At 41.5% G+C, this 15,599-nt stretch overlaps 1 protein-coding gene across 1 annotated transcript in view; it reads left to right on the plus strand.

Annotated features, from left to right (window-relative positions):
• The window catches only part of ESYT2 (extended synaptotagmin 2), a 106,720-nt gene that overhangs the window by 65,459 nt on the left and 25,662 nt on the right, over window positions 1–15,599 (plus strand). The window contains exons 7-12 of the mRNA XM_037735937.1: window positions 2,953–3,073; window positions 6,028–6,204; window positions 7,285–7,367; window positions 8,900–8,948; window positions 10,294–10,383; window positions 10,877–10,972. Coding sequence (XP_037591865.1) covers window positions 2,953–3,073; window positions 6,028–6,204; window positions 7,285–7,367; window positions 8,900–8,948; window positions 10,294–10,383; window positions 10,877–10,972 — 616 coding nt within the window. The remainder of the gene's footprint in view (window positions 1–2,952; window positions 3,074–6,027; window positions 6,205–7,284; window positions 7,368–8,899; window positions 8,949–10,293; window positions 10,384–10,876; window positions 10,973–15,599) is intronic.

Consider the following 15,599-nt stretch of genomic DNA (forward strand, 5'->3'; position numbering starts at 1 on the left):
AAGAGTGAAACTCTGTCTCAAAAAAAAAAAAAAAAAAAAAGGCATTCACACACACCCATGTAAATATAGACATGCACATACATACATATATGTCTCCGTTCTAGTTAATAATTTATATGTAGGCTCTTTTTATACAGTAGTCGTTTCTGGCTATTTTATTTTTATTATTTATTTATTTATTTATTTAGAGATCTCACTATGTTGCTCAGGCTGGCTTCACCTCCCTAGGCTCAAGGGTTCTTCCTGCCTCAGCCTCCCAAGTAGCTGGACTATAGATGTGTACCACTGCACCCAGCTTCTGTTGTCTTATATGTAGATTTTATATATGTAATACAAAAATATACGTCTATATGTATATACAGAATTATGTAGTTAAAAATACCTAACATAAATACATACATTATTCAAAAAATAGGCTGTTGTATAAAAGGGAGATATAAAAATATTTATGTTTATATGTATAGGTATATATAATTTATACATAATTATATAGATTTTATATAATACAACTATGTTTACATAAATGTTATGTACTAAAATTTAATAGATATGTTTGTAAAATTGGAGCTACTAGTTCTCAGTCTTTCTATCAAATAAATCACAGCTGTAACAACCCTTAGGTTATAAAAGTGAATATTAAATAACTATGAGGCCAGGTGCGGTGGCTCACGCCTGTAATCCCAGCACTTTGGAAAGCCGAGACGGGTGGATAACCTGAGATCAGGAGTTCAAGACCAGCCTGGCCAATGTGGTGAAATCCCATCTTTACTAAAAATACAAAAATTAGCCGGGCTTGGGCACATGCCTGTAATCCCAGCTATTTGAAAGGCTGAGACAGGAGAATTGCTTAGAACCTGGGAGGTGGAAGTTGCAGTAAACCAAGATTACGCCACTGCCTTCCAGCCAGGGCAACAGAGTGAGACTCCATCTCAAAAAAAATAATAATGATAAATAACTATGAACTTAACATAATGAAGTCTTGTCCCAAGCTTTATAAAATGAGCACGACATGCTATATTAATTGATTACAAAAAGAAACCCCAGACATTATAGACTAAGAATAATGCCTGAATTCCTTCACTGCACGATAACTATTAAATATCCCTGTCATGTTTTGATAAGTGGCCCTAAGCTGAGTGTTGAAGGTACAAGAAGGGCAGAGATTATGGTGGAAACAAAATAAGGGTGATGAGCAGTCGTGGTTCCGAAGGACACACGGGGAAACAGCGATTCCCAAGGAAGTAGTCACTGCAGGTGACGCTTCTGTGGAGGCCTAGGGGAGCTGCATCGCACCCGACAGTTTGGGGGCTTGCAGGTGTACTGGGGTGAGGAGGTGCAGAGATGGGAGCCCCACCAGGGAAGCCTGTCAGAGCAGCTGTGGTCTCTGAGGCTGGGAGTCTGTGCAGGAGGAATGTGGATGGGCCCTGCCCTGCGTAGTGAACACACAGCCAGTGTCTGCTGGCTGAAGCCCTCCGAATCTCTGAAGATATTAACTGTCTGAATAACTGACCTGTTCATAAGTAGTGTTATATATGGTTTTTCTTTTTGGGGGTTTTAAAAGTTTTTTTCCCGTATTAATCTGAAAAGTCCTTGAAGTGCTGGGTCATCACATGTGGACACTTTCTTGCAGTGGGTACTCAGACATTGTTTGTTGACTGTTGATGATTATCACTGTCTCGGTGGGTATTTTTGTGTATAATTACTTATGTATGTTAATAATTTTAGCATCTAAAACATTACTGGAGAGAAGTAAAGCTCTTTTGCAACTTCACAGTTCAGGTAAAGGTGTTATACAGCAGTGAAACTTAACATTTATAAATGCTTTTAAAAGTGCTATCATATACACATTATTTAATTCTCACATTTACGCTAAAGAATAGGATATATATATATATATATATATATATATATATGCGCTTGTTTAAATAGAGATGGGAGGGGTCTCGCTATGTTGCCCAGGCTAGTCTCCCACTCGTGGGCTCAAGTGATCTTCCCACCTTAACCTCCCCAGAGTGTTTGGATTACAGGTGTGAGGCAGCATGGCCGGCCAAAAAAGATCTATTAAAAGTATATCTTGACCAGGTGTGGTGGCTTATGCCTGTAATCCTGGCACTTTGGGAGACCAAGGCAGGTGGATCACCGGAGGTCACCTGAGACCAGCCTGACCAACATGGTGAACCCCATCTCTACTTAAAATACTAAATTAGCTGGGCATGGTGGCGGGCACCTGTAATCCCAGCCACTTGAGAGGCTGAGGCAGGAGAATTGCTTAAACCCCAGTGGAGATTGTAGTGAGCCGAGATTGTGCTGTTGTACTCTAGCCTGGATGACAGAGCAAGATTCCATCTCAAAAAAGAAGAAGTACATTTTTTCCTTTAGCCTACTCAATTTTATTCACCTTACTGATTTTGCTGTGCAGTGATGTATAGTATCAAAATTATTAATGTGTTCAGTACTCAAAAGTGTTGGATAATGGGTAAAGAGAAAGCAAACTAAGTTCTCTTCAGTGGGGGCTAGCGTACAACAGCAGAGAAATGGAATGTGTGCATATGAACATGGACGGGGCCAGTGAATGTTATATTATTCTCTGTACTTATATGTATGTTTGAAATAGTTTGTTAAATTAATGAGTTGTATTTTAGTGATTATGTGTGAATTCTATGATGAAGTAGGAATATATGAAATGTTGTTTAGGAAATTCAATTACTTGTGCAATAACTAGAATTTTACCTTATGTTCTCTGAATAAGTTCTGTATCAATAATCATCATAGTAGCATCACAGCTAAAGTGTTGGAATGCTGGTTTTAAGTATTGCACAGGAGAAATTAGATAACTCCTACTCTGTAAATAAACGGGACGTTATATCATATTTGTGATAAATGTTGCCAAAGGTGAGGGAAGTGTTCACATGTCTGACAGTCCGTGTGTTCTTTTTGTCTCCCAACTAACAGTGGTTTATCAGATACTATCATTTCGGATATAATATCAAATTATCTGGTGCTTCCCAATCGAATCACCGTTCCACTTGTCAGTGAAGTTCAGATAGCTCAGTTGCGGTTTCCTGTACCAAAGGTAAGCGTGTCCTGGCATCTGTTCACATTTAAAAACATCTTGGAGGCTGGTCCGAGTGCAGTGGTGTTTACAACTAATTGATCACAACCAGTTACAGATTTCTTTGTTCCTTCTCCACTCCCACTGCTTCACTTGACTGGCCTTTAAAAAAGAAAAAAAAAAAAAAAGCATTTTGGAGGCCTGCATGCCTGTGGGTGTGGCGTTGGGTGTTGTGACTCTGTCTTTTCCCAGCAGCCAGCTAGCACCTGGGTCTTGATGCATTGACTGCTTGTCCATCACTCTCCTTAAGAGACTTGACTGATATACGCAGACCCTAAAGCTTGTCATGGAGACAACAGGATGGTTCTCACCCCATAGCTGTGTTCTTCAGAGGCACCAATAGGGGTTTAAATATGCAGAGATACACAGCACAGACATCTTAGTTACCTCAGAAGGCAAATATAGCATTTGTTTTTATTAGAATGGACAGCCTTCAGCAACAAGCACCAGTTTTCCTGATAGTCATGATGAGGCTTCATGTAATAATTTGTATATTTTCTCTCAGATGTTAGAATTCCATTGCCTCTGAAGCCATTTAATGAGTAACCTGGTAGAAGAAGCACTTATATAACAGGTGACCTGGATAAAATGGAAAGAACAAACCTAGATTTTTGTTGCAGCTCTTGAGTTTAGCTGTAGCTTTGTTTTTATGGACACATTGTTTGGCATGTCTGGGCCACAGTTTCATCATCTGTAAAATGGGATGGTACCCAGCACACAGCACTGAGTTGCAGATATTGAAGTCACCTTCATTTGAGCAAACTAAATAACTTCAAAGTAGTAGTCAAGAACATGAAATTCCTTCTGATTATGGGAGGGGTGAGTGGAGTGAAGGATCTCTCACAGGCTAAGAAGCGCTTGTCAACAGCTCAGGTGTTTGATTCCATGTCTGTTTTGGAAGGGATGGGTGGAGTGAAGGATCTCTCACAGGCTAAGAAGAGCTTGTCAGCAGCTCAGGTGGTGGATTCCATGTCTGTTTTGGAAGGGATGGGTGGAGTGAAGGATCTCTCACAGGCTAAGAAGCGCTTGTCAACAGCTCAGGTGTTTGATTCCATGTCTGTTTTGGAAGGGATGGGTGGAGTGAAGGATCTCTCACAGGCTAAGAAGAGCTTGTCAGCAGCTCAGGTGGTGGATTCCATGTCTGTTTTGGAAGGGATGGGTGGAGTGAAGGATCTCTCACAGGCTAAGAAGAGCTTGTCAGCAGCTCAGGTGGTGGATTCCATGTCTGTTTTGTCCGTGTGGACTTTGGATTCCAGAAGCCAGGTGAGCAATACTGCTGTGATGGTGTCTGTAGTAAGCAGTGCACACCACACTATTGATTTTTACTAAAACGGGATGTGGTGAGTTGGTCCCGTTTCAGTGGGTATATTGTTTTTATTTTTGTTTTCTGAAGTAGAAGTAGATCACCTTCTCCTGATGCCTTTTTACTTTTTCTGGTTTAATTAGATCTAAGTAATGGTACGAAAATTAACAAACATGCATAGGCATCCTTACATTTTTTAAGAGTAACAATACGCCAGTTAATTTGGTGCTTAAACTGGTTATATTGTTGGCATTCAGCGGATTTAATGTGACACTGTACATTAGAAAAGAATGTCTTTTTCCCTGATTTCTGACCCTTGCCTCTGGAAATGCAGAAATCCCTTTACATGTGGACATTCTTGTGCTCCTCTTAGGCTCTGAGTACAGGTGAGCACCTGAGCATGCCTGGATCTGGCTGCCTTTAGCTACATGGGCCTAACAGCCAGTGCCATCAAGAGATGTGGCCAGATTATCTCAGCTTTAGACATACGAAAATGTAAGCAAGAGCTGCTTCAAGTTTTTGAAGTGTGTTCATCTATGGAGGGACATGTATTCCTGTGCTGATTGAGTCAGGAATATCACTACGTAATTTTAAAAAAGGATGTGTGGGGGCAGAATGCTTCCTGCCAAAAGGTGACTTGAGTATCTTTGTTTGCTTTGGAAGAAATGAGTGAATTTTTTTTCTTTTATCAATAAAACAATATTTTAGGGAAAGGACTATATTTGTTTGTTTGTTTTGAGACAGGATCTCACTGTCATCCAGGCTGGAGTCCAGTGGCGGGATCTCAGCTCACTGAAAGCTCTGCTTCCTGGGTTCAAGTCATTCTCTCACTTCAGCCTCCCGAGTAGCTGGGACTGTAGGCATGTGCCACCATACTCGGCTAATTTTTTGTATTTTTAGTAGAGATGGGGTTTTGCCATGTTGGCCAGGCTGGTCTTGAACTCCTGGCCTCAAGTGATCTGCCTACCTCTGCCTCCCAAACTGCTGGGATTACAGGCGTGAGCCATTGTGCCTAGCCAGGACTATGTTTAGAGTTTATGAATAATACATATTTCAAAGTTTTAGTTTTTTCCTCTCTAAAATAAGTGTAATGACAGTATTTCATAGGATCATTCTAAAAATGGAACGGCATAATTACTGCATGTCTAGTGCTTAGTAACAGGTCTGATGCAACGTCTCATGTTATTACTCACTGTAGCACCAGGATCTAGTAGAGCTTGGTGGCCTGTGTCACCAGCCCCCGTGAGATAAGCATGGTGCTGTGCTGGGTCCTCTGCACTCTGTGTCCCTCTGCCAGAAGCACTCTCCGGGACTGCATAGGCCGCCTGTCCTCGTGTCTCTTTGGAGGGGCCATCCCTTCAGAAGCCCATCGTCTGAGCCAGCCCAGCCCAGGCATTCCTGCCTTGCCCTGCTCTTGTTTTTCTTAGCATTTGCTACCTCCTGTACATGTTTACTGCTTTTTGCCGCTGCTGGGATGTACCCAGCTGCAAAAGAGGGTCTTTATTCCCTCTGCACCCCCCGTTCTCAAGACACGATCAGGCATGTAGCTATCTTCCACGCCAGTTAAACGAGCCAGCCAAGGGTCTAAACTTTAGTTTGTTCTTCTTTTCAGGGTGTTCTAAGGATCCATTTTATTGAAGCTCAGGATCTTCAGGGGAAAGACACTTACCTTAAGGGACTTGTCAAGGGAAAGTCGGACCCCTATGGAATCATTAGAGTTGGCAACCAAATCTTCCAAAGCAAAGTCATCAAAGAGAACCTCAGTCCAAAGTGGAATGAAGTATATGAGGTGGGCCATTGTGTCAGCTGTGTCACTGGGGTAGTGGGTTGAGCCCTGAGCATGGTGGCCGGCTCTCGTTCCAGCACGGTCACATGGGAGTGTTAACCACTCCACTGAAAAGACACCTTCATCTGTTTACTCAGAGAGGCCTAAGCTATTCAGGTCAGCATTACAAGCTGCTGTACAAGTATGTGAGTGTCTCTCTTTACTCACCCAAATTTTCCCCAGATAAAGCTCTTTAAAGTGAAATTGCTGGATGAAGAGGTGTGTCTTTTTGAGGGCTGAACTGTCTTTCTAGAATTGCCCTACAGTGCGGCCATAATACTGTGATTTGTTCCACCAGTTTCTTCTCCCCTACTCCTCTGTCAGTCTGGTCTCTTGCCAGTTTCTTACTCTGAGTGGTGCTAAGCAGCAACTCGCGGTTGTTCCAAGATAGCATCCGAGTGGAGACACTTAGGACTAGAGGGATGTGTCATGGCGCTTGGGCCCGGCTCTTGCCTTGCACCAAGCTTGTGGGTGACATCCTATGACTTTGTTTTGGAGTGATTGAACTTGACCCATTGGGACGCAATCCAGGATCCCTAGACCGTTACTGTGTGGCAGGTGTTTCATTGACCTCCTGTCATCAAGAGGTATGTGTGATTCAACAGTAAAAAAATAAGTCCTTTAAAAAAGGATTTACCGGCTGGGCATGATGGCTCGTGCCTGTAATCCCAGCACTTTGGGAGGCCAAGGTGGGTGCATCACTTAAGTTCAGAAGTTTGAGGCCAGCCTGGCCAATATGGTGAAACCCCATCTCTACTAAAAATACCAAAATTACCCAGGCGTGGTAGTGCACGCCTGTAATCCCAGCTACTTGGGAGGCTGAGGCAGGAGAATTGCTTGAACCCGGGAGGCAGAGGTTGCAGTGAGCTGAGATTACACCACTGCACTCCAGCCTGGGTGACAGAGTGAGACTCTTATCTCTAAATAAATAAATAGGATTTACCACCAGAGAAAAGTACATGGTCATATTTACTACAGTCATCATACTCAGTGTGTGACTGTATTAGTAAAAATGCAACTAACTACTAACCATTAATGTTTTAGGCTTTAGTGTATGAACATCCTGGACAAGAATTAGAGATTGAGCTCTTTGATGAAGACCCAGACAAGGATGACTTTCTAGGAAGGTAAACAAAACCCTCAGTGGTTATTAGAGGAGGGCCTAGGGGCAGTCTTGTTTTTTTTTTTTTTTTTTTTAATAAAATATGTTCTTTTTTTTTTTTTATTTTTTTTTTTTTTCTGTTAAAATTGTTTTGTTTTAATGACATGAAATATGTTTTAAAATATTTTTGTATACTTGTTATGTGTTAAATGGTTCTTAGATATAACAATTGTTTCACCTTAGATTTCTTAAAACATTTTTATTCCTATGTTTCACATTTAAGAGAAGAGAATCTTCTAGATCTGTACTGACCATTACTGCAGCCACTAGCCTTAATTAAAGTTAAATTAAGAACTCTTTCTGAGTGGCACTCTCTTTGTTTACAAGGCTTAATAGCTACATGCAGAACCTGCCCCTGTACTGAGTTCTAGTGGACACTTCTATTCCAGATTGCAGCAATGGGTTTTTTAAGTTTTTTGAGTTGCTGGATTAATTTTTGTCAGGATATAGTAATTTACATTGGGAAAATAAATATTGATTTGTTCACTTCAATTGAACAACTAGTATAGCTTTAAAAATAAGCTTTTAAAAAGGTTATTGTTTGACCACCATTTATTAATGATGTCAGTTATTTCTAATATATTTAACCTAATTAAGTCATTATTTGATTGAACTTATTGTGGCAAAAAGGATGTAGAGATTGAATACGTTGGAGAGGTTCATACCTCATCAAGAATGGCCTTGCATTTTGTGGCCTGACTTCAGAGTTTTGTAAGATTTCCTAGGACAACTAGGAACAATTGAGAGATTTTAAGCTGGACGGTGATAGATCAGCTGCGCATTCTAGAAAAATTGGTGTGTGGATTGGGTTGTCAGGGGCTGAGCTTAGAGACTGGCAGACCAAATAGGAGAGTGTGTCCTAGACCAGGACCAAGAGAAGGTGGTGTAGACATACACTGTTGGGCAGAAGAGGCTACAAGAAAAAGTGGGAGTATAATCATCCCCCCTGTAGTCTGTCTGGTGTCTGGGGATGGTGCCAGTCTTAGAAGTAGAGGAGGTTTAGGGAACTGGAACGGGCGTCTTCTCAGACTTGCCAAGTGAGGGCTTCCATTAGGCTTGAGGCAGCACGGGTCTAGAGCCCGGGAGCAAGGACCAGAGAAGGTGAAATTAGCATTCACTGTGTGAGTGATGGAGTCCACAGCAACGTGCAGCCCCACCAAGAGGACGTATAAAGTAAGAGGGTCGAGATGCTTTTAAACGTTTTATGATGCGTATAACACTGTAGGGAAAATGAATTGTTTTGTTTTTTTACAGCTCTAACCTCAGCTGGGCCAAACTCAGTATTCTGAGCTCACAGAAACTCCACCTCACTCTCCTTTACTCTCCTGACACTGGGGGTGAGCTGGAGGAAACTTGTGCAAGAATAGTCTGTTCTTGATAAATTACTAGCGTATTGTTGCATTTTTGGAGTGCTTGCTCATAGACAAATAAATGCTTAAGGTTTCAGGAAGAAATGTGTTTCTATGTTCTAAAGTTGTTGTATTATTATTTTTATAGTCTTATGATTGATCTTATTGAAGTTGAAAAGGAGCGCCTTTTAGATGAAGTAAGTTTCCCTGGAGTGTTGGTCTATTTACAGTTGTTGACTAAATCCCTGCCCTGTGCTGGAGAAGCCACGAACCACCACTTCAGCATCACACAGTGTAGGAATGCTAATTAATATGACATGAGCAGCATTTTCTTCACAAACACTAAGAATTTAGACCTTTTAGAAATAGCAAATGAAAAGAAATAAATTTAAGAGTCCAATCAGGTGTGTGTTGAGTACCTACCATATGCTTGGAATTCTTACTGATACGAAGCATAAACTGACTTTTATTGCAGACAAACATGTGATCCCCTGCAGGAGTTAGGGCAGGGCTGTGCGAGACTCCCCCTAGCAATGGAGATTTTCAGATGGTTGGAGGGAATAGTGGAGAAGGTACAGTGTGGTCAGTGAGGCGTCTCATGGGAGAGATGCCTGTAGAGATGGTGGAAATTCATGGCAAGGAGACTCAACTTCCACCTTTTGTTGCTATCAGAATAGAAAGTATCAAAAAGGAAACGTTTGTGGTGGCCTCTAAAAGATGGGAAAGATTTAGATAAATGAAGCAAAATTAAACAAAAGCGTTGAATTCTGCTGCTTTCATAATCACACGTTTCCCCCCCTTGAGTGTTCAGCATTCATTGGCCGTGATATCTCCTTGTCTTGGGGGTCCCAGGAACTGAGTGGATAGTCCTGCTCATGACTTCGTCACTTAGCATTTCAGGAGCATCTTTGATTAATTATTTTGTGGCTTTTAAGCTGATACAACTGTATACTATTTTATTAATTAATATATAGTGATGAATTCGAACAAACAGATTACTTGATACTGAAATTCAGTGTTTGGAATCATTATTGTATTATCTCTTGTCCTGTACACTCCATTAAAGGCCATTTGGTGGGGCATGCTTGCCCACACCTATGGTTCTAGCTGCTGGGGAGGTTGAGGCAGGAGGATCAGTTGAGCCCAGCCTGGGCAACATAGCAAGACCTCCATCTCAAAAAAAAGTCCATTCATAGAAGACTTTTCTGTCTGTAGGTATCGTTAGAAAACATTTGAGTTCTTATGTGTAAAGTAGGGATAATACTAGTACTTGCTTAGGGTTTCCTGTGGGGTCGAGGGCTTGGTGCATGTAAAGCACTTAGAATGGTCTGCTCACCCCTGCCACTGTCATTGTCTCCAAACGTGAGGTCACAGGCATCCTCAGAGTGTGGAGCTGGATATGGTGAGGCTCAGTCTTCATGTCACTGAGAACTGTTGATGCCTCACAGTTAGTGAACAGCATGTAGCCTTTGTAGAGACTGGGTTGAATCTGGATTTTTGATTCAGAAGAACTTTTGCTGAACTTGAGCATTTTCTCTTCAGTGGTTCACTCTGGACGAGGTTCCCAAGGGGAAGCTGCACTTGAGACTGGAGTGGCTCACGCTAATGCCAAATGCGTCGAACCTCGATAAGGTGCTGTGAAGTGTTTTCTGTTGAAAACTGCTTAACCAACTGCGCGTCATTAATGGACGTTGGTCTCTTTAAGCTGTGTTACTACTTTATTTTTTTAAGAATTATAACGGTAATTTTCATTATTGTGTAATAATTCACTACAGTAGCATCAGGGATAAATTAAAGATAATGGAATTTTTCTTAAGATAATGGAATTTTTTAATGAAATTTTATAGGTCATTCACACCTGTTTTATGAGATCTTCAGTTTTGTGCTTGTTATAGTATAAGGATTTGTAGAGCCAGAAATCACCTGAGTGCTTAATTTAATTGATTTATATGGAATAATAGTCTTGTTATTTAAAAGTTAGTTATTGTTTTAGTTCTGTCTCTATTGCATGGATTGGATGGTTTCTCACATTTCTTATTTTTAATGTAATCAATATTCTATAATCAGAAATCATCTCCAGTCCTATGGAAACATGGCTGCTAAGGCTTTTTTCCTTTCCCTTTAGGTGCTAACTGACATCAGAGCTGACAAAGACCAAGCCAATGATGGTCTTTCTTCTGCATTGCTGATCTTGTACTTGGATTCAGCAAGGAACCTTCCGGTAGGTAACACAGTGGTAACACATTTGGGTGCTTACTTCCTAGCAGCTGCTCTTGCTCATAACCACTGCCTTTTGCAGCACTCTGCGTCACCTGTTCTTGTCTTGTGTTTTCACTTCACATCCTTTCACATGCTAGTGCGAGAGTGGCAGCGAAGAGGGGGGAGTTTGTGTTTGCTCTGGGAGTGCATATATTTACATTTACACATTTAGTTGATTTATCCACTACATAGGAAAAGAAAATGACTAGTGGTTAGGAGAAGATAACTCTCTAGAAAATCACTAAGTATTAAAACTTAGTTGCCTTAGGATGGAAATTGTCTCTATTTGAAATGGGAATAAAATGAAGCAGCTCTGATTACAAAATCCAGACTCATCCTGACTATCACAGGGCTGTGCGTGAGCTGCTGAGCCTTGGTGATCCCCGGGACTTCAGGTGGCAGAATGGTGCTGCTGCACGAGCGAGCATGCGGCCTCTGGGTGCCTGGGATGTTTCTACAGAACAAAATGAAACTTTGTTTCGGAATGATCTGCCAAGTACAAGACACTCTGCCTAAAAGCATATACTTCTGCTTGTATCAGAATTGTTTCATTCTGAGAGAAAAACTGTAAAATACTGTTTTATAGGTAATGGCTGTAACCACAGAGAAGGAAGATCTTACTAATTCAGTCTTGTGAGGCATAGTGTGACCTCCCACCACCCTACCTTAAACCCCACTGCTGAGGGCAGTGGTGTCGGCCTTCGTCATGTCTTCGTCATGATTCTTTGGAGTGCCCATGCACTTGCTGACTAGACATTGTCTTTTACTTCATCATGTCCACAGCTGTTTTTGTTGGAGGAAAGACTGCTGCCACCGATGCAGAAGTTTCTTTCCTCCCAAAGTTGTCGATTGCATAATTCTTCCTCCACAGTAAATACTCATCCACCCAAGTGCGTTTGTAAATAAATCATCTTCCTGTGTTTTTCCTCCTTTGTCAGTGTTTACCAGGGAAATAGACAAGAAGGCAAAGAAGTGTTTAACTCACTTCTCAACACACATTCTGGACCTAAGTTACGGCCTTTCATCCCCACGTAATCTTGCCTTGCCACGGTCAGACTGCGCTTCGCAGTTCATGAGATGCACACCCTTAGCTTCCTCCAGCACCTTCCACGTTCTGAAAACTGCATTTCCTTGAGCTTTGCCCAGAAATGAAGTAAATATTTGTGCATCAGTGCATTTTATTTAAAGTTACCTACAATTAAGATACGATTGATCACTTATATTTAATACTGGGAGGATATGATTGTACTCTTTGTTGTATGTAATTGTATATATTTGCACTGTTTATTTCAATGAAGTTTTCTTGACTGATTTTAACTTCTTAAATTCTTACATTTCTCTTAAAGTATTTACCTTAGCCTTTGACCAGTCTTTCAGTCTAAAGTCTATGACTTCATTTGTTAAAATTTCAATTTGGAAAAAGTTATTTCATTAAGTATTTAATTTTTCCATAGAATTTCTATACAGTAGAATGTTTCACTTTTAGCCACAGTAATGTTTGTTATAAAGTCTTCCATAATGCCTGATGGAAGTGAATTTGCTTTCTATTTTAGGGTAGAGAGAATAGTATCAGTGAATTAGATACAAAGGATTAGGCCTCTTTAGAACTGTGTGTTTTGCCACATTAAATTGAAGTTTGAATAATGTCACATAAGAAAAAAAAAAAAACCAAAGAGAATGTGTTGATCTTCTGTTAAAAGGGCACTTTGTGCATGGAATGTTCTGTGGCCGTCAGAGGCAAAGGATCTTTGCAGAGCGCGCCGGGCACTGGATTAAGGGGCGTCCCCGCGAGCTGTGGGATTCTTTGACTCTGCCTCTGCACTGTTTGTGGTGCTCCTGGTGCTCTCATTGACCACAATCCACCGTTCTCTGCTTTCTCCCCCGGCTCCACTGCCCTAAGAGCATCTACGAGGGAAACTTTGGGTGTGGCTACTTAAAAGAGAGGCGAGCATCGGGACTAGTGTTTTGTGAAAATACCACCTCAGTCTATAGAGCACTATTTGTGAGTCCTCCGGGGTTCTTTCTTCCTTTGTCTGTTTGGAGACTGCCAGAATGTGGACTGGAACTTCTAACGCAGTTGGCTGGCGGTGGACTGATGTCGCATGCTTTTCTTTTCTTGCATGATTTTAATTATTGTGTGTCCATTTTGTGCATGTTTTGTGAAGCGTAACACTGTTGTAACATTGGCGAGAACATCTGATGATGGGATGAACGACCCTGGCGAGTGGAGAAACAGCCTTACATTCCTAAACTGCTACTGGCTCATTAAAAAAAAGCTCTTGAGGGAGAAAGGAAGCCATAATGATTAAAGTTCATCTTCTTGTGGTTCATGTCAATGAGAGATGTAAATTTTTTGGTAGACGTTCTCAAAATTGTTTAAAAAACTACTATTCCTTCCTTTTTCCCCCCACTCCTTTTTTTTTTTTTTTTTGAGATGGAGTTTTGCTCTTCTTGCCCAGGCTGGAGTGCAATGGTGTGGTCTATGCTAACTGCAACCTCCGCCTCCCAGGTTCAAGTGATTCTCCTGGCACAGCCTCCCAAGTAGCTGGGATTATAGTCACCTGTCACCATGCCCGGCTAATTTTTGTATTTTTACTAGAAACAGAGTTTCACCATGTTGGCCAGGCTGGTCTCAAACTCCTGGCCTCATGCAGTCCGCCCGCCTCAGCCTCCCAAAGTGCTGGGATTACAGTTGTGAGCCACCACACCTGGCCTACAATCCCCTCCTGACCAAACACAGAGGAGTCAGAACTAGGGATTTCTTTGAAAACCCTGCTGTGTAATCAGCTCTCAGTCCCTTGGGGGATGGTCATGAGAAGACAGAAATTCACCCATTTTTTAATAAAAATTTGCCTTCCCTCACAGGGTTTACCTGGAACTTCTAAGGGAGAAGAAAACTAAATAAGTTTGTGATTCACTTACTTTTAAGACACATAAAGAACGTCCCGGAGTGGATAATCGAGCACATCTTTGTTCCCATCTCATTAGATGTTGCCTATGGTCTGTATGTCTGGCACCTGGACTCCTGTGCTGTTCTTGGTGACTGCTTCGATAGCCATTTTCACTTGCTTCAGGGTCACAGGGGCCAGCAGCATCTTAGTCATTGGCCTAGAAAGTCACTTTGCATACTTCATCCAGTAGTCAGTGAGATTCCTATGGCCCAGTTGTCCCTTAGTAGAGTAGTGATAGTGCTTTGTACTTTTGTAGAGTTTTCATTTCTGTTTCCAAAAGATTTCCCTATGCATTCTCAGTTTATTCTTATTTTTTTAAAGTAGGGGGAGGGGAGGGGGCAAAACTTGAAGAGCAAATATTTTGCTCTATCTTACAGATGAGGAAAATTAATACCCTGAAGGGCTAGATGAGCTGTTCAGAGTCACACCAGTAATAAGTGGTAACCATGATCTCTCTGACTGTCTACTCATATATGTTTAAGGCCTTTTAAAAAGTCAGAGTGAGGTCAATGGTGTATAATGGCAGCACATTCTGTTACTTTTCAGAAAATAATTTTCTGCTTCTGGTAATTGTTAGCAGAAAATTTCGTCATAGACTAGTATAAATGTGACAACATCGCTCCACTGTGTAAATTGTTAGCTTTTCTCCAGTAGCTTTTCCAAGTTGCTTTTTCCCATTCTACAACTGCCTTTTGCAGAAAGGAAATATCTCTGAACTCGGATCAGGAGGGTGACCAAAATCAGCTTTCCTGTGGCATTATCAAAGTCACCTGCTGTGCTTCATTATTGGAACATATGCATCACCTAAGATGTTCTGTAAAATAAATTCGAACTTTTTTTCCCATGCATTGGTTTTCAACGTGAAGTCAGATCAGTGCTTCCTCCTTTTTCCCCCAGAAGGCTGAGACCATTTTGCTGTCACTGGTAAAGGCTTTGACAGCTGGCAACCCAATGCTCTCTTACTTCCTGCCACTTAAAATCACCTTTAATTCCAGTTCCAGAAGTGCATTACCACCAGCATTTCTCATCTGCAAACTTAAGACAACAGGAATTTCTCCTAGGCTGGAAACGACCACTTCATCATGTGGACTCTTAAAACTTTGCCCTCCTTCTTTTGATCAGATCCTGGGCTTCAATTTCAGGCTTTAACAAGAAGGACTTTCTCTGACTTGTGGTGGCCGGCTTTGGCATCTTCAGCCTGATATGACAGCATACTTAATAAGCACGTTCCAGGAGCCAGGCAGGGGTCTCAGGGTGCCAAATGTTTAATCCCCAAACCCTCATTATCACTTTACAGATAAGGAGATTCAGACAGCACCAAGAACCCAGGTGACGCAGACTAGAGATTCCCAAGCATGTGGTTATGGCAGAGCTGGGATTGGAACTCAGCGTGGACCCAGAGTCTGGGTGCTTGGCACCTCCTGTCCACTCCACCCTAGGACAAAGCAAATTTATTATCACTTTATTAAGTTTATGGATTAATAAGTCTGTATGTGGAATTCATCTGAGGTGAATAGTATTTGCACTCATGCCTTAAACATAGCAGTGCTAGCTGGATCATAGTCACCACTGTGGAGGGCCTTAGGCCTGTTGATGCTAGGTGTCTTATGCGAGTTATTTTGGCTGTCATTAAAAAAA

Source organism: Cebus imitator, unplaced genomic scaffold, assembly GCF_001604975.1.
Source record: "Cebus imitator isolate Cc_AM_T3 unplaced genomic scaffold, Cebus_imitator-1.0 Scaffold20, whole genome shotgun sequence".
Classification (NCBI taxonomy): domain Eukaryota; kingdom Metazoa; phylum Chordata; class Mammalia; order Primates; family Cebidae; genus Cebus; species Cebus imitator.